Here is a 22539-nt window from a genome sequence, read left to right as displayed (position 1 = left end):
GTGAGGGAAAGTGACGTCACCCCATTCAAAGTGAATGGGCAGAAGCGTTTCAAGATTTTTTAACGCTGCTGTGGAGACGGCCCGTTAGAGCCAATAGAATCGAAGGGGGAGGCCCACACACACACACGTTGTAAAGAGAAAAGGTGGGGGCTTCGCGTTTGAAAATCTAGGTTAGAGTGGAGCTACATTCTAGCTCTGGCATTTGGAAACTAAAACGCAGTTTTATTGCTTATGGATTATCAGAAATAATTTCAAAGAAGGCACAGATACATAGGATGAACCTATGGATTAACTGCAGCATCGTTTTATCGTTTTAATGCCATTGAAGACCAGTTTTGACCAAGGTAAGCCATGTTAGCGTTTCTAGCTACTTAGCTCCACATGTTATGATGTACGCTTTCGTTTATAGCGTCGCAAATGTTTATCACTGAGTGTTGAGGAGGGCACCGTTAGATTCAGTGTCTCCAGGACACCAAAAAAGAGTGGTTGGCTGTGCATCTAGGATAAGTAATAAGGGAGTTGTGAGTGAATTTAAGTGCCGTTTCAGGTTAAATTTTTTCGCTCGTGGCTAATTCAGAGGCTGAGTGCTAGCATTGTGGGGTTTTTTTGGAAAAAAAAATTAAAAAGATCAGTTAGCTGAGTTTCTTCCCGTTACATGGATATAAAACATTCATAGTTTATTAAATATTAACATTCCTTAGACGTTGTTTCCTGCAAATAACGCGTTTTTCCGCCCGGTACCGGGCGGGCCGTGCGTAACAGGTATTTAAATGTTTTCATCAAATATAACACATTCAACAAAACATGCAGCAGACCTTAGGCAAGGCAAGGCAAGGCGAGTTTATTTATTCATCACCTTTCAACACAAGGCAATTCAAAGTGTTTGAAAGAAATGAAAGAAATTAAGAAAAAGGCATTTAAAAACAGTAATTAAAAAGCAACACAATCTACCTGCATTGCAATTACTCTAAACGTGTAATAAGGTGCTTTTTTTTTGTTTTTTTGATGGAATGAATACCTATAGTGATGATTCAATGTTATAAAAATGATTTTTACAGTCTGGTACCTGAAAAAGGTCAAATGGCACTGATGGAACCAGACGTTCCCAAATGTGCCCAAAGCTTAGTCCGCCTGGACTTCTTTTCCCTAAACCTCTCTAAAAAGGTCAATCTTCACTTGTTTTGCCTCAATCTTGATACAGGGTACTTATTATATGTTATACTTTGGATTCACAAAGCTTTTAGGCTACTAACCCATCATTCAAGGGTGGTTTTCACTATAAGTAATGGTTTGTTTTTAGGCGGAGGTAAGAATTTACACTTTTTTACTATGTTCCATCTGAATTTACTCTGACACAGAAACATCTATATTGATTCTGACACTTCTACATCCAACTCACAGATGTAACCTTGCTTTGAGAAAAAAGATTATTAATTTAACCCTTTTAGAAGTGAAGTTATAGTCATTTGTTCTGGGCATGTCATTTTCGAGCCTGAAACCTGAAAAACAGGCTTGGGGCTTAACAGGTTAAGCACTAGGTGGTTCGGGTTAAAAAACTGTCCCGTTTACAGTGTTAACACAATAAAATATACTGCTGTTTCCGGTTTAGTTTACGACGGATATATTTTGTTATCCACACATATGTGACCCGTTCTATCGAAATCAGTCGGAAGTCGCAACGGCTCATTTCAATATAAACGTGGATTTGCGTAAAAAACTATTTTTTCGGGGTTCGGGTGTTTTGTTTGATTTTAAATAAACAAAAGTCTTGGCTTTCAGAATATGAAACTTTTATTTCCAAAATCACACGATAAATACATTTTTGAAGCTTGTAAAGGGAAGATGGCACCTCTCACTCGCAATCTGCTCTTCCGTAGCGCAGCTCCCCCTCCCTCCGGCTGAAATTATGAATGTAAGGCATATAATCATAATCATAGATAACACGGCAGGGTCCGTTACAGTTTGTTTTCATCTGATTTCAATTAAACAAAGTCTTGGCTTTCAGAATATTAAACTTGTTTCGGCAAATTTAGATGATAAATACAACTATGAAGCTTGTAACGGTATAATTACAAGCGGAGAACGGAGTAATTTAACGTCACAGCAAGCATAACAACAGCCGGTGTTTCTCGTGAGTGTTTTCCCCGGGAAACAAACACAATATACACAAACGCAAAAATACACAAACACACACACACACATACACACACACACTCGCGAGCTTCCCCCAGACCAGTAATCCAAAGACTATTTTGATCATTTGCTCCGCTAATAATCAATCAGATTGATGGATTCCAGAGAAGAGGAAACTTTGAAGGCCTTTTTCTCAAAATGATGACTCGGTGACAGTCATTATATAATGTGACATATTTTGCTTAATATTTGGAGTACAAAAACAATCTTGATATCATTAGAAAGCTAGGAATCTCCTCTTTCCAACAGTGTATACAACTCAAAATGTGTCTTCGGGTCAATGCGACTGATTTCACCGGTCACATATATTGTTTTGATATTTGTAACACAAAAGCGATGGAAAAACCCACAGCAACACAGAAAAGATGGTCTTAACATGGCCGAGCGGTCTAGTTAATAAAAAATAATAATATCAAACAAAATATTACTATTAACTTTATTGTGAAATTAAAACAGAACGGTAAAAGAATAGTTTCCCGTCTATTCTGAGGCCCAATCTCTGTAGATAAATAAAGAACTAAGCCAGATGTGTAATATTTAATGCAGCCGAACCATTTATTACAATGCATTTATGTGATGACTTTCAAAGAGTAAAGCAAGCACTGCTGAATAAAGTATGATTTTATCTTTTACGAAACGTTTTTTTTTATATGGAATACAGTCGGAGGTCAACCAATCACAGAGCTTGAGGACTAATCACGGGGTTTGTCGAGCAAAGTGCATGGTGTAGTCTCAAACGATAGCTGAGGATTATGGGTAGTGTAGTGTCTTCGGCCATCCTAAACTCCGATACAACTATTTGTTTCTCAGAGTCGAAGGGGAAAAATACAAAAGCATTGTACACAATTTAAACCAATCAATGTTGTGTAATTAACAAGGATAATCTGGTGTTTTTGAGTTGATGAGTAGTGCAGATATCACTGTAAAATCAATCGACAGTAAGGAGAATAGTTACTTCCGGGTGTAAAATCCTCCGTTATCCAATGGGAATGGACGCTCACATTGCCTTTAACTGCCGCCGACATAAACCGATGCGGTGCTTCCCTGAGCGTCAAATACCGCCGCCGATGGGAATACATTGCAATCAGTTGAAAGCTCTTTGCGTCCGTTTATGAAGCTGAAGGAGACTCGGTCGTCACAACTGCACGCCAAAGGACCCTGACCAAGCGTCGCTATTGGACTATCAGGGAGTGAGACTGTGTTGGTTTTACGATTTAAGGTAAAGCAAGAAAGGCCTTTTTTTTTTTAAATCCAGCATCTCTGATTTTTCCCTCCTTGCAGCTCTCTGTGGTGGGAATGTAACATGCATGAATGGCACAATTTACTCTCCTGGACACCCAGCTGAGTATCCACACTTTCAGGACTGCATGTGGACTGTCAGAGTGCCTCCTGGGTACGGCATCTCCATCAATTTCTCTGTTATCAATACTGAGCCAATCTACGACTACATCACTGTGTGGTAAGTTACCAATTCTCTCCAGGTATGTCACGCATTAGAAACCGTCTGTTTTCTGTATACAGAGCTACATACAGAGTCCAGTTGACATTCTGTAGAAACAGTCTTTGTTAATTAAAAGTGATGTGTGTTTAAGCTTCTCAAAGCATTGAGAGATGTTTACAAAACAAGACTAAGGGGAGTTTTCACCAAGTTGGTTCAAAATACAGTGCATTGCTTTTAGAGCATCACCCAAATGGTTTGACAACTGAAGTTGTATGTCTTTACTCAAGGAAGAACTTGAGAAAATAGATGAGATCTCTCATTCTTTATTGGGGCCAGTATTTTTCCTCTCTTATTGCAAAAGCAAACTCAAAACCTGCTCACAATGAATTTGACAAAATGTCAGAGCCACAGGCCAGTTGGACAAGTTTTGACGAAGTTTTGAACTTTTCATGTGACACCCGTATTAGATGAGCCAACAGCCAAATATGTTGACCTTTGTCTGGACATCGGTGGATTTCTTTCATCATTTCTTTCCCTCCTATTTTACAAGATGAAATAAGAGACTGAACTAAAGTCTGAGTCACTGTGTGTCTCTTTCTCAGTGAGTGTAAGCTAAAAAGATGGAAATGTGTGCACACTTGAAACAGCTGAGATTCATTGGATGTTTATCAGTATATAGGAATTTTAATAATTTCATATAATTGTGAAGAAGTAAACTACTTCACACTAACTGCTTGTTATCAGTCCAGCAGCTGCATCTCTCTGAGTCTCAGCTTCTTCCTCTACCTTTTTCTAGCCCCTCTGTAGCAAGGTAAGCCTCAGGCAGTCATGGAGCTGTCCTCCTGGGTGATGAAGGAGGGAAATGCCTTCCAGCATATAGGGCTACCATTAACAGTACGGGAGGAGGGAGCTACTGGCACTACTGTTTTTCAAATGAAAAAGCGAATGAACAATCTTTTCCCTGATGGTAACATTTCATTTCCCTGCCTGACTGCCGTCGCCCATTTTGCTGATCACTCTGAAATGAAACGGCAATACGATTTTTTGTAATATCAAGGATAATAAAGGAACACACACGCATCCAAAAAAGCATTTAGTTTACATCATTCATGTGAATAGGCCTAGAGCTACTGGATTGTGCAAATAATGAAATACTTTTCTATAGAGTATAAAAGAAGTGTACTGTCCTCCCACATGAAGGTTTTTTTTTTATCATCAGAGTAAAGTAGTATGTCGTTGCTACATGCATTACAAAACAAATTGTCATCCAAGCAGGCAGATTATTTCAGAAATGAATCATAGTAATATTTTTAGAAAAGGTTTGAAAGTTCTCCCCTGCTCTCATTAGCAGAGGTGCATCCGTGTTCTGTGCTGCCAGCAGCTGCATGTCTCATAAAGGGCTTCAGTGCAAATGACAAGTTCTAGTATCACCCCACAGCCATCCACACTTCTATTCATCTTGGAGTGGGGGATATGGAGAAATACTCTTTGTACATTTAATTTAAATTTTACATTGCAATAGGGATACATATATTATTATAGTATATCAGCTGAGAAAACTCAATTGAGACACAATGTATGTGTACACTATGTTGTCTGTTTGGCTAATGCAGGAAAGTAAATACCTGGCAAATTAAGATACATAATCACGCAGATGCAACAATCCTAGAATTATAATATTGACATAAATTAGTCCTGCTCTTTCAAAATTGCTCTCCATCACTCAAACAAAACAAAAGAATGGGTTAAGCTACCTCAGTAGAAACATTTATATAACAATTTATAGGTATAGAACATTTCTTAAGGTAGCTAGATCTCAATCATCTCACAGGAAGTTATATTGTCATTTTGGCCATCCCTTCACCTAGCTCTTCATGCATTTTCAGCCTCTTCTCTATAAGCATGTTCAGAGTCTGCCCCGGGGTCTCCTCCCAGTCGAACGTGCCTCATGTGGCTCCACAGGGAGCCATCCCTAAGGCATCCTCATTAGATGTCTGAACTACCTCTACTGGCTTTTTTCAGGAGGAGTAGTACAGCAGCAGTTTTACTCCGAGCTCCTCCCAAATATCCCGCTTCTCACTCTATGACCCAAACCTGCACAGGCAGCTCATTTCAACTCTTTGTATCCGTAAATTGAGAACTTCACCTTCAGGCTTTGCTCCATTTTCAACATGAAATTTCAGTGCTATGCCACTTGGCAATTTCACACTACATTGTACCCTCATTTGGGAACAAGGCCCATAGACACTTAAACTCTTTCAGGGGCTGCCTCACAACTGCCAAATGTGGATGGTGTCCAAGAGATCGGCCAGACTCAGCAGGCTGACAACATTCAGAGCCTTCAGCATCTCAGGGTATCATCCACCACTGGCAGCATGCCAGTAACTATTTCAGTGACTGCTAATGCCTTAGCCTCTTATTTGTTTTTTATTTATTTGTGCCTCAAAGAGTTTAAGACGTATTTCCATCAATAAAACATATCAGTATTGTCACGTCTTCGCCACACGTTGATTGTTCTTTTAAGTTGAGTGAAATTCAGTTATAATTTAACCTGAATAAGGCTGACATGTACTGTAGCTACAGTAATGAGTGTATACATTCCCATAGATATATCCACCCTTTGCAGATAATAACCTACTCTCCATAAAGAGTGAAAATCAAAGAGGTCATTACAATTCAATTACTTTTTGATTCCCAGGGCAATCACGTTATTAGGTTAAGGGCTTTAGGATTTTGTGATAACCATCCATACATTAACTGAAGACTTAAATCCTTCCAGGGTCACAGGATCTGAAGCCTGGTGATAACAATACACACTCATTATGTTCACGAACAGAATATTAACTGCCTCGACTAAGTGTTTTGCAAGGAACGAAGATGTCACAAAAGCTGTTGTTGATTTTGTACATTAATGCAAATTATTAATCATTAACCCCCCCTCACAAAAAAAAACTGGAGGAGCTGAAGGAGGCAAACAGTTTTAGTACTATACAACATCATCAGGTTACTCATACTGAACGTGATTTGACGCTGTTGATTAAAGTGAAACTTTTTCTCAGGTTTTCAAAACAAAGCCCACAAGATTGCTTCTCTGTCCTCATCCTCCCTTCAATCTTTCATATATGGTCCCCTCCCCCTCTCTGATATAGGGATGGACCCGACCAGGCATCGCCTCAAATCGGTCAGTTCAGCGGCAACTCAGTGCAGGAGGGCGTGTCCACCACCGCCAATCAGGTCCTCATCAAATTCCACAGCGACTTCAGCACCAGCGGCTTCTTTGTCCTGAAATATTACGGTAACTCCCCCCTTTGATACCAGCTAAGTAAAACCCTTGTCCCGCCCTGCTGTAATCACCCCTATTTCTTCACTTCTCCACGTTGCTGGGAACATCGTGCGCTAATGAAGATCACAAATGTATTGAAGGATATGGGCCCTGCCTTTCTATATTGGAATGCCTTTAATTTCCCCTCCTTTATGAGTCATTATCAGGCCTTTCTCATTTTGGTACGTGGTAATGCTTCTAGTTCGGTGCAGTCATGAATAATGGATGCCTTTCTTATGCCTGTTTTTTGCCTGCACTATTAAAACGCCCCTTTCGAGAAGAAGTTAATTAATAATAAAATGCCCCCCATCTCAGCTAAATAAGTGATTGGTTCTTGATGATCATGAACATAGGTGGCAATTTATGATCAAATCAAGTTTCAGCATGATGGGAGAGTAAAGCAAGTGCTGCAGTTGAATATATAATACATATACACACTTTGTTTCTCCTGTCTCTCTCTTTCTCACACACACACACACACACACACACACACACACACACACACACACACACACACACACACACACACACACACGCACACGCCACAATTGAGTGCAAACAAACACTGTTGTCCTCTCTCTAACAGCATACCAGCTGAGAGCCTGTCAGCCACCCCCTCCTGTCGCCAACGCCACCATCCTAACCGATGATGACGAGTTTGAAATAGGTTTGTCTTTTTTTATTTTGCTTGTTTACTGGCCATAGACAATGTGTTATTAAATAAATGTGCACTAGACATAAGGTAATTTGCTTGGACAGCCCTGGACAGAGAACTAAATAGGACTTGACGTATCTAATGGTTTCGCCCATTATTAATGAGTTAATTCCCCTGTCATCTAAACTCTTTATTTGTTCATTGAAAACTATTTTGCAGATGTTTTTATCTTTGCTGTAAGTCATGGTAATCTTTATGTGTAGTACATATTCATGAACAGATGTACATTCTCTAATGTCTACTGTATAATGGATGTATGTATTTATTAGGACTGCCCCTGTACAGATGTTATTTTGGCCTTCACCAACTCATTCTACCTGGGATATCTTTCAAATCTCTCTTTATTGTTGCCGTTTTCTCTTCTTTCTTATAATTATTTCCATTCTTCTGAGTTTAGCGATTTATTCATGCATTTTGCAATTAGATAGAAGTTTAAGGCAAGGGCTGATTAGCTCTTGAAATAGGCCCTTTTTTAGTTTCAGTGTTCAGAAGAGAATCAAAATTGGAAATCACATGGCTAGTGTCTGCCTTACTTTGTGTCTTTGAAATTGAGTGTACATTTGATTTTGTGTGTGTGTGTGTGTGTGTGTGTGTGTGTGTGTGTGTGTGTGTGTGTGTGATAAAATGCCTTCAGTACTCCAGCTAGCTAAGGGGGTGTCAATCTTCATTAGAAAATGTGTTGTTCATTACTGTTTGAAGTGCTCGTACTGAGGAGGCTGTTCTTACGTGTGTGTGTGTGTGTGTGTGTGTGTGTGTGTGTGTGTGTGTGTGTGTGGTGTGGTGTGGTGTGTGTGTGTGTTGTGTGTGTGTGTGTTGTGTGTGTGTGTGTGTGTTGTGTGTGTGTGTGTGTGTGTGTGTGTGTGTGTGGTGTGTGTGTGTGTGTGTGTGTGTGTGTGTGTGTGTGTGTGTGTGTGTGTGTGTGTGTGTGTGTGTGTGTGTGTGTGTGTGTGTGTGTGTGGGGTGGGTGGGTGTAGACGAATGGATGGATATGTCTTTCACATCCACTCCCAGCCTGCGTTTGTGTGTTTGAATAATTGCGTGTTATATGACTTCACAGGGGACATCATTCAGTACTCGTGCCTGCCCGGCTTCACCTTGGTGGGCAGTGAGATTCTGACCTGCCGACTTGGAGAGAGGCTACAGATGGACGCACCCCCACCAGTCTGTCAAGGTTGGTTTTATTTAATGTACAATTCTATGAGTGTATTCTAATGTTTTTTGGTGGCTTTTTGAATTATTATGAGTGTGTCTTTTCAAAGTTTGATCAAATATTTGTGAATGCAGATCCCTGTTCAGTTGTGTATGCCTGAGTATGTGTGCTTCATGCCATTCTGCCAAGGTTTGTTGCAGTCGCAGCCAGCACCCACTGTTGCTGATACATCATTTAACAGACTGCCAGCAGGCCCCCTTCTAGCAAGCTCCTGGTGGCAAACAGCATCTCTTTTCTAATTTGTCAAGACTCACAGTCAGAATACTACTGACCTAAGATCATAGACCTGCTCTCCCCTAGAACCAGCACTCAACTGTGAAGGATCAGTGTGAAACAGATTACAGATCAGCAGTTTTCATCGACAAGTGTTTTTTGTGCAATGTAACAAGGTGGATGGAAAGCAGTCATGGCTGTTTTTTCTCCATTGAAAGGGAACTCAAATGTAAGCCCTTAATCCTTGCTCAACGGGACCCGTGGGTTTGATTGATGTAAAATGTCTTTCTAGCCTTGTTTTCGAAACAACAAGCAAAGTAATAGAAATGTCTGTGTTGTCTGCATCAGAGATTTTCTTAAGACCAAAAAACAAATACCACCAGCCTGCTTGTAGTGCCAATACATCCCTGCCGCAGACAACAGAGTCCTCTTAAACCTTCTGTTGAGATGTCTTTTGAAGGGCCCTGAAGTCCTTTGTGTAGTCTTGAGTTGATGAGCATTTGTCTTTTTTTTCTTTTCTAGAAACTGTGAATAATCACATTGGAATTGTGATCAAGCCATGACAGACACTTGACAAACCCAGAGCCTGCATTCATAAAGCATCTTAGAATAGGACTAGTGATTTGGAACCTTTTTGCTCATCCCTGGCTATAATTATTTGATGCTTAACTTGATATATTTGTTCTTTCCCTGTTGGGCTTTTGCAGCTGACATTGTTTTGCTCTCACAACTTGCCCTGATTTCATTTAAGTATGTGGAAAGAGAAGCAACAAATAGTTTTGGCAGCTTAAATCGAGTGACCTGACTGGTAATCCAAGCTGTGAAAGCTACTCACATTCCTATACTTTATTCAGAAAGGCTACATACGGCACTGTACATGAATAAGCTCTATTAGTGTATGCACAAAGGTCAAATACACCGAAACCGTGGCAATTTGATAACATTTGCATACATGTAGTTTTGTGTTAACGTCTTGAATACAACAGCTTCTACCTTTTTATTGTGCTGCATTGAGCATTTTTGAGAAATGAATAATGTATAAAAGAAAAAGGGGTATAAAGTCCAGCGGAATTTTATGAGCTTGTTACACATTGCAGAATAAAGAGAGAGATAGGGAAACGGAGGAGTACACATCTTAATTGTTTACGTTCAGACTGCATAACAGCTGTCTGGCATACAGATGTACATTCACGTTAAGCATTGCAGTGAGATGTTTGTCATTTCATTGTTTGTTTACGAGTGACCAATCTAGCAGATCAGTAACAACTGTGAATGGTTCAGAATAATTTGATCTGTTTCTTCGGTGCCAAGTGAGGGCAGTCACTCTTTTGAGAGTACTGGGAGGTATTTCAAGCTCTCTTGTTGTGTTGGACTTGCCAGCTCACCTTCTCATGTGTTACTGTTACACAGAGCCCTGCCAACACAGACTAGCTTCTATCAGCTGAAACTCATATGCTGTATTTGAAATCATTTCACAGGCTTTCATTTGAGTGACTGAATTAACCTGCCAAATCCAGATTGGCAAAGCATGTCGGGACTATTATTGGAGAACACTACATTGTTTTTCACTTGGTTTCATGTGAACGGCAATCAATATTACGGCAGAAATATGTTCTACTTTTTTGATGTTGGACAGCATACATCTCATACATCATTGCGTTGTCCTGCAAGTCCGGTTATCTAGGATATTAATTAAAAAGCAACATTTATATATAAAACATTAAAGTATAACAGTGGTTGTCCTAAATATGCGCAGTTACTGTACATTATAGTTATGATAAGGTATAGTATATATCTTGATCAAATATCTCCATAAAACCTGCATAAAATTGGCATTAGGACGTCTGGGTTAGTTATTTGTCGTTTGACATTTTCATGGATCACCCCATTATTGTAGTCAAGAATTCATTACATTTTCTTGTGCTGGATATGTTATGTCCTTGTGCCACCTCTAGCACGGAACTAATTGCTCTCCTTGGGAAATGTAAAATTGAACTTAATTTCAGTTGACCTGCTATTCACATCCTAGAGACTGCTGCAGTACGCTTTTAAAGGAGCCATTTCCTGTCGGCTGCTTGCCGGAAAACCAATTCTCCAGTGTTCCTCCTTTTCGCTTTTGTTTGCTGTCAACCCTTCTGTTAATTGTCATTTTATGCTTATAAGATAACACTGAAATGTCCTTGCATGGCTATACACGTTCACCCTCAAATTTCCCTGGTTTTTCAGATATTTCCCCAGACTCTGTCTCCAATGAGGAAGGTTGTGTATCAGCTTCAATCAAGGATATAGCCACAATTGAGTTTACTGCTGTGTATGCCCGGCAAACCATCTGCCACATGCAGGTTGAGTCCGACCCATTACATTTTGTAATATCAATCTTCATATTCCCATAGATTTCCATGTGTCAGAAAACCTAATGAAAAGCAATTTCTGCTCTAACCTATCTCCATTATACTTATGTATGTTTATTTTTATGATGTCTCTGCAGCCGGCAATATGTATCAGTCGTTGCCATGGCATTCTTATTCTACACACAGTGATCTGAGTAAAAGAATAAACAATTACTGGTTTGCAAAAGAAGTTACAGAACAAATGCCATTGGCAGTCCAATCAAACATCACATTTTGCATGCATGCCATTGTAAATTACATTGAAATACTACCAAACATGAATGGGTCAAAAGAGACTAATATTCTAACAGACACTTTGATTTATGTCAAAAACTAAATATAACTTCCATTCAACCATTTAATCATTATTCAGAGATGAATTTCCTGGTGATGTTGGGATATTTATTTACCTAGTAATGGTGCTATATTCTTTTTATATTAGTTTTTCAGGCAATACTTGCATGTTTTGCAAAATACTGCATTTGTCTAATCCTAATCAATATAGGAATACATTGTAAGTTTCAGTCTTTGTCCTGATCATGGTCCTCTAAAAACCAACCTCATTAAGTAAAAGTATTGAGGTGTCTGAAACAATGTTAATCCTCTCACAATTATTCTTTTTTTAATCCCTGCACCTAAGGTTTGAGGCAAGGCAATTTACAACACAACTGTGCTTACTGGATGAACTTGTGTGTGTTGCGTGGCAACGTTAACTTATTAAACTAGTATTAAGGGCTCAATTATTTCAATAACAAACTTGTGCCAGATAAAGATTTAATCTGCATCTTAAAGCAATCCAATATGGTAAAGAACCCCAGGGAATGGGATTTTGTACAGTGTACAAAGCTGGCAACCCCAGTGTTAATATTTAAGTTGTAAAGAATGAAATCAGTAATTTAAAGGAAACCTATCATGCTATATTTAAATTATATATTGTAGGGCCATACCTATATAAGGTATATTTATACGTTTCTGTTTTCAAAATACCAAACAGATCATGCATTTTAGCCATGCCTCATTTCGCTCTATGTGTTGTTTGCTGTCTACGGGTATGATTCTGCTGACCACGCCCCCTGCAGGAGAGGGGAGACGTGCTCTGATCAGCTGCTGGGCTGTCAGAAGAGGGGGAGAAAAAGAGATCTCCGTCCTCCGTGTTTTATTATATAGAGTCGTTATTCATTTGTTTTAAAGCTCAATAAATAACAAAGAAGACCTTTGACCGGCACTTTTCTAATTTTGTCCGGAAGATTTAAACTTTAACGGACATCTTGACCGGCGAAAGTAACTGAAACTGAAACTCTGCCGCACGGTCCCCTCGTTCCTTGGAAGAGACGGAGAGGTGGGTGTTTGTCATCTGCTGGTGGACTAACCGGAGAGAATTACAGTGCTTGCCTCGACGGGGAGGGATTGCATTGAATTACAGCAGCAGGAGCAAACGCTTGCCTCGGGGAGGGAGAAAGAAAGCCACAGCGGAGAATAAACAGAAGGGTAACCATGGTAACCAAGTCTTCTTCGCTGCTTTTGTGGCAGACTACAGCGCCACTTACAGGCCTGGCATATGTACTACAGCGTCTCCAGCACTTTCGAACGGCAATGGCCGTGGCTGTCTCCTCCTGATTGGTGGAGTTGGCCCAATAGCCGTAGCGCCACTTTCCTGACGTCAGTAAAGTGTTCAAATCTGGATCAGTTTTTATCAGATCCGTTGCAGCCCCTTTTTTAGAGATTTGGGTATGGAGGAAAATAGAGAGGGTTGTGTTTTCTGACACTTGGTGAGTTCCCTGGAACACCGGGGACACATATTCATGTATAAAAGACGTACAAAAGTGCATTTTGCATGATAGGTCCCCTTTAAGTAACTACTTTTTCACACATTTCTTTTAAGTTGAATTTGTGTTAGCTTTATGAAAATATTCTTACTGCCATCAGTAGAAGTAGAGGCTCCTGCTGAGGAGAGAACTGAGGAAGCAGCAGCGTGAATTAACTGGACAGACAGAAGACCCCGTTATGAACTCCATCGTATGGTCAGTGAGAGTCACAAGTCTCTAACATTCAACTTTAGACATACTTTTAAATCTCACATGCAAAATCAAGGCTCTCAACTACGTCAAAAATACAGTTCCGACTATATTTGGGAAAGTGTGAACTTTAGAAAGCAGTGTTTGTAAATAATTTACAGTTTAGGAAACTGCAAAAATAAACCTGAAACTGGTTGAAAATGACATACTGATCACTGAACTGACACACTAACACCATTCTCAAAAAGCTTTGAGGTGTCATTATCCAAAATTTGTCCCCTTAATGAATAAATATTGAAATGATCCTTTCATCAGAAGTGTAAACTCATTAAGAAATACACCCTGCACATTGCTCTTTAACTTTAGCCCTTATACTGTAGGTCAGCTTTGGTTGACCTTTTCTTCCGTATATGCTCATTAGAGCCCACTATATAAAGAAGAGGGATTGGAAATAAATATAAGTTAATACTGTTTTGAGAGATGTAAAAACCTGAAGCGTCTGAACAGGAAAGACTTCACTCAAGTATGCACAGAAAAATATTGATCACATCTATCACAAACTGCCAAGCAATGGCAGCAAAGAAATACTGCTATTCGTAACAAATTGCTACGTTAATTTATTTTCTGAGCAGATCGACTGGAGATTTGTTTCCTCCCTGATGAAAAGTGTTTCTATAAATATTGATACTGCCATAAACAAATCCTTTTATGCTTTTGTCTTTTCTTTTTCTTTGATGCAAGTATTCAACTTTGTTGTTGATTTATTGTAATGAGATGCTTTGTTGACCTCAGTTCCCGCAGCGGATGATTGCTGTACTGTGTGCTTTAAGAAATGTATTTTTATTTAGAACGTTTCTGACTTTGACTTCTCGGAGATCTGCCTGTTATCTCTGAGCCAAAATCTGTGCTAGTTGAAACTGCAGCAACTCCCCAGAGGAATATTCATATTGCTTTGTGTTAACATTTTTCCTACTCTGCCTTTTTTTCTTGATATATGTCCAACTGTTCCCAGTGACCTTTTTATTCAGAGCACTTGTTCACATTAACCTTTTATATGCGTCATGTTTCTTCACTAGTGACACTGAAGAGAAACTTGTGTTAACAGCAGAAAAGGAAAAGAAGGAAACAGAACTGTCATTTTCCAGCATGCCAGCATAAAGGAAATTAAGGGAATGCTGTGAGCTGATTCACATCTACTCACACACACATACGCCTTACACACACCATGTTTCCATACAAAGATAGCTGTCTCACCTATTCAGTTTTATAATTTGATGGATTGATATCAGGGGAGCCTGGTGACAAGAGCAGTCTCACCAGCTAAGCCCTTCGGTGCAATATCAGTGTGGCTGGAATGTAATTGTTTCCAGGACTAGTTATTTTTCCAATGTGATTACCACTGTCACAGTGGAGCATTCCTGTATTTTCTTTCTTCAAATCATCTTGCCTCATCTTTAATTGTACCTTCCAATCTCTTCCCTTTACCTCTGTTTATTCAGTTTTCTGCCTCCACTAGGTTTTCATCTCCCTCTTTCAACCTCCACCCCTTCTTCTCTTTTCTTTTTCCGTTGTTCTCCCTGTATCGCTGCATGCCCTTATACTGTTTCTGTTCTTCCAGTCCAATGTCCAGCCCATGAGGTGCGTTTTGACTCAACGGGGGTGATCTTGAGTCCAGGCTACCCTGACAACTACCCCAATCTCCAGATGTGCTCCTGGCTGATCAACGTGGAAAAGGGTTACAACATGACTCTTCACTTTGAGCTCTTCCAGACAGAGAAGGAGTTTGACATCTTGGAAATATTTGATGGTGGGTTCTGCTGGAATGTTGGTGTGAAAAAAAATGTACTAAGCAAGATACAAACAATTTGACTCAAGCTAAATAATGTATGTGTTTGGTCTAGTGTTAAAATTGTAGTGCTTCTCAGTGGGAAAACAATTTTTTAACCTCTGTTTCAGCATCTTATTTTAGAGCTGATTTGGGGTTCTAGTGTGTTCAGGGGTGGCAGTAGCTCAGTCTGTAGGGATTTGGCTGAGGAACGGAGGGTCGCCTGTTCAACTCCCAACAGATTAATTGCAGTGTTGACTGATGCTTTTGGGGGGGCCACATTGCCTCCTTGGCACTGCTGAGGGGTCCTTGATGAAGGCAATAGGCGCTTTCACACCAGAGTACTTTTCCCCGTATTTTTCCTGTTTAGTTCCGATAGTTCCTGGGATTTTGCGTTCACACCAAAAAGAGAACTTAGTTCAGAGAACTTGTACCCCCTTTTTAGTGCCTGCTAGAGAGGTGGTACTTTCCTGGGGAGAAAAAAGTTCACATTTTTGATTGGCTGGGCGAATTGCAAACCACGCCCCGTAAAACTCTGAAAGGTTTTTTGAAGCCGCCATTGTATTTACTGGCATCAGCATTATTAGCATTAGCATTAGCCCGCGCACCAACGGAGACAGAATAATTTATGGCAACACAAAAAAAAACATTGGAGCGGTGGAGTGATGAGGAGGTGTCGGCGTTCTGGCGATTTACTCCCCAACTCCGGGGACTTCCGGCCGGGGACTTCGGGTGGCAGTATACGCCGTGAAGTTGTTTGCGGCCTGCCAGTAAAGTAAACCCAAAGCAGAAGAAGAAGAAGACGTGACGTCAGCGGCTTCATTTGCGTAATCTTCCCTCAGGGAATGTATTCCGGTGTGAACGCAATCGGCTCTTAGTTCCATGGGGGTACTAAGTGCTGGGAACTAAGTGCGGGGAACTAAGTGCTGGGAACTAAGTGCGGGGAACTAAGTGCTGGGACCTAAGTGCTGGACACTAAGTGCGGGGAACTAAGTGCGGGGAACTAAGTGCTGGGAACTAAGTGCTGGGACCTAAGTGCTGGACACTAAGTGCTGGGAACTAAGTGCTGGGAACTAAGTAAGGCAAAGTACTTGGTGTGAAAGCGGCTATTGGATCCTCAGACTGTTCCCTGGTCGCAATTGATCAAATCTGCCCATTGCTCCGATTACTAGAATGAGTTATAGAGTGTTAAAAAGCAGATTTTATACAAGTCCTCTATTTACATTTTAAATAAATGCAACTGTGTGTTTGATGCCAGGATAAGGCATTTGGAAATGTTAAACAATATATGGTCTGGTGATCTCACCACGCACCTGCACTTAGTGCTATTTAACTAGGAAACAAATGAAGATGCATGTTTGCGTCCGTCTACATTAATGCTTGTTCTTCTGGTACATTGTGTTTGTGTCTGTCCGGCTGTCTGTGTTCAGGTCCCAACATCTACGGGCAGAGCCTGGCATCCCTCAGCGGTGACATTGAGACGCCCTTCAGCCTGACCACCGCCGGCCACCAGCTCCTGCTGCGCTGGTCCTCTGACCACGGCACCAACAGACGTGGCTTCCACATCAGATACGTGGGTGAGTATCAAAGTATGTATCCAGCTTATAATCATACTTTTACTAGTCCTATTTCAATATACTTTATCTCTTAACTAGAGAGAAGTGATAAAAGTAATGGGTTTGGCATTTATATTGTCAACACTGTCTAGAGATGCTTCAATTGAACGAGTGATAACAATAAATAGGGAAACATATTCATCGAAGCTTCTCTGCTGCAGCTACTGCATTTTACTAAGGATACAATGTGACCCCATGATTTTAGATTATGCTATGAATGATCTTCTTTTTTTAGATTAAACAATTAATAAATTGACAAAAATACTTTCAAATGGCTCACTATAAGAGCAACATGAGGCAGGGAAAATAAATCACTGCAAGACTTCCATGTTGTTATGCACTCCCTAATTTAAAAAGGTTTGTAAATTCTTAATTGGTTCTTTAATAAAGCAAGCGGTACTATGTAAGAGCAGCAAAGGGGATCTTCTTCCATTTGAAATGCATCAATGATAATGAAAAAAGCATAAAAGACATGATTTTTTTATGTTGTGCCTCTCCATTATATGTAATACACTAGAGTGTTACTGTGAAAGTAAGTCAGTGTGATGAATTTTGTAAAGAAAACTCCTCCTTGACTTGATTGACTTGAACAGGAACTGACTTAAACCCCTGTGTGTGTCTTTTCTACTGAAATCCCTGCTTTCTTCCAGTCATCCTGATTTGAAGAAATGTTTGATGACATTTGTGAAGCACACATCCCTGCCTTGGTTTTTCTGTCCCATCGGCTATTCGGTGCTCATATTCTGGAAATCAAATGTACCTTTGTTGTGTTCGATGGGCTGTAAGATGAGGGGAAAGTAAGGCTTTGGAACAAATAACTAGAGGATGCACGAGTATTGCTTGTGTTAAATCAAATTGAATATGTGCGTGCCCATAGGCCACGAGAGGAATAGTAATAATGTGATTTTGAGGACTTCCTTTGGCACACAGCCTGAGTGCTAAATAGATGTGACAGTCCTCAGGCACCTTCCCTTATTATCTTTCTGAATTTAAAATGGAGCCTCGCTGTGACTAAAATGTTCACCTGAGTCTTTCTCTAGAGGAGCTTTGTTAAAGCCTCTAATCTTTTCCTTTCCTCTGCTTTATTTCTCTTTTCCCCTAGTAACATCTGTTTATCTGTTCTCTATTCCCTTTTCTGTGACTTTATTCTCACCTTCTGTTGTTGCCTCTCTCCTCTCCCTTTCCTCGCTCCTCTCCCGTGTTCCTTTATTCCTCCATCCATTGTAGCGATGTACTGCAGTACCCCAGACTCCCCACAACACGGCTTTGTCGTGAGCCAGACCGGAGGTCACCTGAACAGCATGGTGCGCTGGGCCTGCGACAGGGGCTACAAGCTGATCGGAAAGGGAACAGCTGTGTGCAAGAAGACCCCCTATGACTTCTACGCCTGGGACTCGCCAGTTCCCGCGTGTCAAGGTGAGCAAATCAGCCCTGGCAGCCTTTTATTTCAAACTTCACCCTGCCTGCTTCCCTGTTCTTCTGGTCACTGCCTCTGCAACCCTATGCTCAGCGGGGGTAGACAGGCATGCGCTTGAGGCACCCGAGTGTCTCAGCACAAGCTCCATTCCTGTGTTGTTACCAGCTGAACTGAATCCTGCCTGATTGAGAGCCAGAAACCTGTCGGGTGGAAAGGCAACAGAAATCAATCCTTCCTTCTTCTGTCAATTTCCACTTCTTCAAATTACTTTGGCTAACTCCCCATTAGCATGCAGTGTCTGCCGTTGTTGGGTCTCACTCAACTAATTGGGTTCTTTGATGCGCACGTGTGAAATGTGTGCATATGCGTCGGTATGATTGCATGCACTACACAAATACTCACACTGCTGCAAACAGCAACAGATGGTGTTCTCAATTGCATTTTATCATGATGCAGTGAAATCAAAATATGTATGTCATGTACTTTAAAATGATATAAAAACACTCCACACCTGTGATTAATTCCGTCAGCTTGGTAATTGCACATAGTAGCTCTTGCAAAGCACATAAACCCAACCGTAGCTGCAAATAAACTAATTTATTCATACATATGCTGTCCATATGCTCTATGCTAGATGCTGGTGATTACATTACACCATCAATCCTTCATTCTTTCAAATCCATATTGAATGATGTGTTGAGAATACAGAGTACATGAATCCATCAATGTTGCTTGTGCGTCTCATAGGAAGAGCAATGACCTAAATAATGTTTCAGGCCCAACGACCTACTAAGCTGTAATAAAGACTTCATCCTCCTAACGATGAAACTTTCCATCTGCAGTGTGGGAAAGTGTTTAGTGCGTGTGATTAGCATATGTTAGTATGTGACTTAGCAGTACTTGCAAATGAATGCTGATTGATTCTCTCATGGAGAGGTGAGGGGCAACGTAATGGCTCCCGGCCATGCTGCCAGATTCCTACCTTTGATGTTTCACAGTGTGCAGCTACCATTGCTGCTCCATTTTATCTTGTGTGTGTGTGTTTGCATAACTGTTCCCATTTAGTCTGGCCCCGCAGATGTTGGTTTCCCCGCTTGACTCACCCACTCTGACTCTGATGATAAACACCTTGAATCGTACTATCTTGAGCTTTCTGTCTGCTATATTCTCCGAGGCCATAGTTACTAAGATTCACTCTATGTGTAGAGACAAGGACACAGTGCTGAGTGGGAGTCTTTTTGTGTACTATATTTAGAGTTACTGTTGTTACAAGTTACATAAACGTGTTACTTTCATGCGTTTGCCTTAAGTGTTGTCAACTTCAACTTTCTTATTTTTAAGGGAAATTGTCTTGCAGCCAGGTGAAACATAGAACAGAGGCACAAAAAGATGACATGAATATATTAAGTGAAAACAGTTAGCCTAAAGTATGTCATCGATAAAGCCATCAACATCAGCCCCCACTAGTTTATTGAACAAAATAATCATCATCATTAGACAGTTTAGTTGCCTGGAAAATAAAAGAATTATGCCTCAGATTTTCCCATACAGGGGATGAAGGACACTGGAAGAAGTCTAGAGCCATAGAAACGGCTTTCCCGTCAAAAGATATGAGACGGATCACAGTTTAACACCAATGATCAAATTATCCATCAAATTCAACTGAAAAATGTACAGAGCAAAGATTCTATTGTTTTCCCGTATAGTGTCTTTTAATTCTGGAAAGATAAATTCAATACTTTGGAAACATGTTTACAAAACAAGAATTTCTCATCTTTTAACTGAAGATTCACAACATTACTGCAACCAAAATAAAACATAGTGTTTAACATTGGAAATCTTCATTTTGTAGATTCTCTAATTAGGAAGAGGATGACCAATTGCATTTGTTTTTCTGTTGAACATATCATGCAAGTTTGTTGACTGACTGATATGTGCAAAGGCCACTCTAATGTATATTAAATATGCATCCTAAAACAATAAGTTGAGGGTTCTGAATGAAAACTGTCCACAGATGAATACAATTGTTCAGTCTGATAATACATAAAATACATATTTGAAATGTAATCAAGAAGTAAATTAAATGTATGGCTCCTAAAAAATACTTTGGAGAGCTAATTTCTTATTAAAAAGAAATGAGTGAATTGCCACCAACCATTACAAAGTATCACATGGAAGGGTTTTTGTCAACATATTAATTCAAATGTACGAGGGCTCCTGTTTAGTGTCTAATGTGGTTTGTTTGTTTTTCTTAATTAAATGTTTTCTATTGTTTTTTCTCATGTATTGGATTAAATACATTATTCATATCGCACCTTTCAAACAGGGAGAGTAGTTTAGAAACCCATTGGAACAAGATAAATAAAAACACACACAGGCAAATACTGCAGAATAAAAGCAAACGATAAAATAAAGCAAGGCATAACAATGAAACATGTAAAAGATAAGAATAAAACATATAAGTGACAGCCAGTTGAAGGCAATTCGAATGAATATGTTTTTGGTTTCTAAAATGTTCTCAGAGCTTGCATTTCTTATACCTTTGGGTGGGGAATTCCCTGGTTTAATGCATTGTCAAAAAAGGCAGAGAATATAGGAGGCCCTGAAGCATTATAAAGCGATTAAGAGTTACAAGAGCCTTGTAAAGAGTAAAATAACAAAAAATATATATTCTAAAAGACACTTTAAGCAAATGAATTGGTTTATTGTCGACATGACTCAGAACACTCAAGCATCCTTAAAATCCGTAAATGCATTTGGTGGGTGTAAAAACGTTTTCCTAAGATTGTCAGTAGGCATAGTGTCCAGCTAAATTAAATCAGCCCTTATTGTTTTTTAACATTTTCTAACAAAATGACTGTCAAGTCAAAATGTGTCTGCCTGTGTTAACCAGGCGTCCCTCTGAAGATCTCCAGTATATGTGAGATGTTTCTTGAACACACGTTTCATGACACCCTTCCTCTCGCCGCCTGCAGCTGTGTCCTGTGGCGTACCCACCGCGCCAGTGAACGGAGGTGTGCTCGCTACTGATTACTCTGTCGCCACACGGGTGACCTACTTCTGCAACAACGGCTACCGGCTCTCCTCCAAAGAGCTGACGACCACAGTCTGCCAGCCAGACGGCACCTGGAGCAACCACAACAAGATCCCCCGATGCATTGGTGAGTGGAGGATGTTGGGGAGGAGAGAGGGTGATTTAGAGAGACGGGGTAACCGCAGGAACCCATCGTACGGTTGACAGTGGGAAGATGAAGTTCAGAGATGAGGATAGGAAAGAGTTATGCAGAAAGCCCCGAGTTTGGAAAATTGACAGTTGTTTGGAGGCAGACAGAGTTTGAAAAAGCCAGTTTGAGGAGTTGTTGAATATCAAACAGTTCAACAAAACACCGTACTGTAATGTGAGGCGTCATGGAATATGGACTGCAGTCCCAACATTACCACGCGTTGTGGTTTCATCCCAGAAAGACTCGATACTGTTGTGTAGTGTTAATAAGACGGATGGATGAAAGTGAGGGTAAAAAGTTTGGAAGAAATCTGTAGCTGGCAGGGAGTGAATGTTTTACATGCCAATGCAACTCCCCCAAGTTTGAAAGTCTAACTAGTGATTGACAACATTGTTTACTATTGAGACCAATGTGTATTCCCTGCTGTATACGTCTCTCACAGTACAAAAAAGATGCAGAGTTTGTTTGAGACTCATTTGGATTTAACGAATGCCGGTTTATAAACAGCTTTCTTTTGGAACATTTGTATACATTAAATTCACAAGTTTCTATTTACATGACATGGATTAGTCATTCTACTGATTAAGATGCTATTTCTGTTTCTTCGACACTGCTTCGCTGTTCTTTTTGTTAACAGGTTTGGACTTAGCAATGTGTGTACAGGGGATAAAAAACTAAATTAAAACATAACTCACAATGTCCACTCTCCTCCGCATCCCCTCTCTTTTGTCTCCTTTTGTGGCACAGTCATCATGTGCCCTAGTCTCAGCTCCTTCTCTCTGGACCATGGAAAATGGAGGATCGTCAACGGTTCGCACTATGAGTACGGAACTAAAATTATCTTCACCTGCAACCCCGGATTCTACCGCGTTGGCCCCGCCCACATCCAGTGCCTGGCCAATGGGGTGTGGAGCTGGAGAAGCGAACGGCCTCGTTGTAGAAGTGAGTGACTTCTGTT

The 22539-nt window shown here is 40.3% G+C and overlaps 1 protein-coding gene across 1 annotated transcript in view; it reads left to right on the top strand.

The window, feature by feature from the left end:
- The window catches only part of LOC117480538 (CUB and sushi domain-containing protein 3-like), a 217382-nt gene that overhangs the window by 138830 nt on the left and 56013 nt on the right, over positions 1-22539 (top strand). Inside the window, 10 exon segments of the mRNA XM_034127877.1 lie at positions 3475-3652; positions 6784-6929; positions 7543-7623; positions 8729-8842; positions 15118-15310; positions 15534-15549; positions 16775-16901; positions 18168-18356; positions 21333-21518; positions 22329-22523. Of these exon segments, the coding sequence (XP_033983768.1) occupies positions 3475-3652; positions 6784-6929; positions 7543-7623; positions 8729-8842; positions 15118-15310; positions 15534-15549; positions 16775-16901; positions 18168-18356; positions 21333-21518; positions 22329-22523 (1425 nt within the window).

Source organism: Trematomus bernacchii, unplaced genomic scaffold (assembly GCF_902827165.1).
Source record: "Trematomus bernacchii unplaced genomic scaffold, fTreBer1.1, whole genome shotgun sequence".
NCBI lineage: Eukaryota > Metazoa > Chordata > Actinopteri > Perciformes > Nototheniidae > Trematomus > Trematomus bernacchii.
The sequence above is the reverse complement of the archived record's forward strand: the minus strand, read 5'-3'. Positions and strand labels throughout refer to the sequence as shown.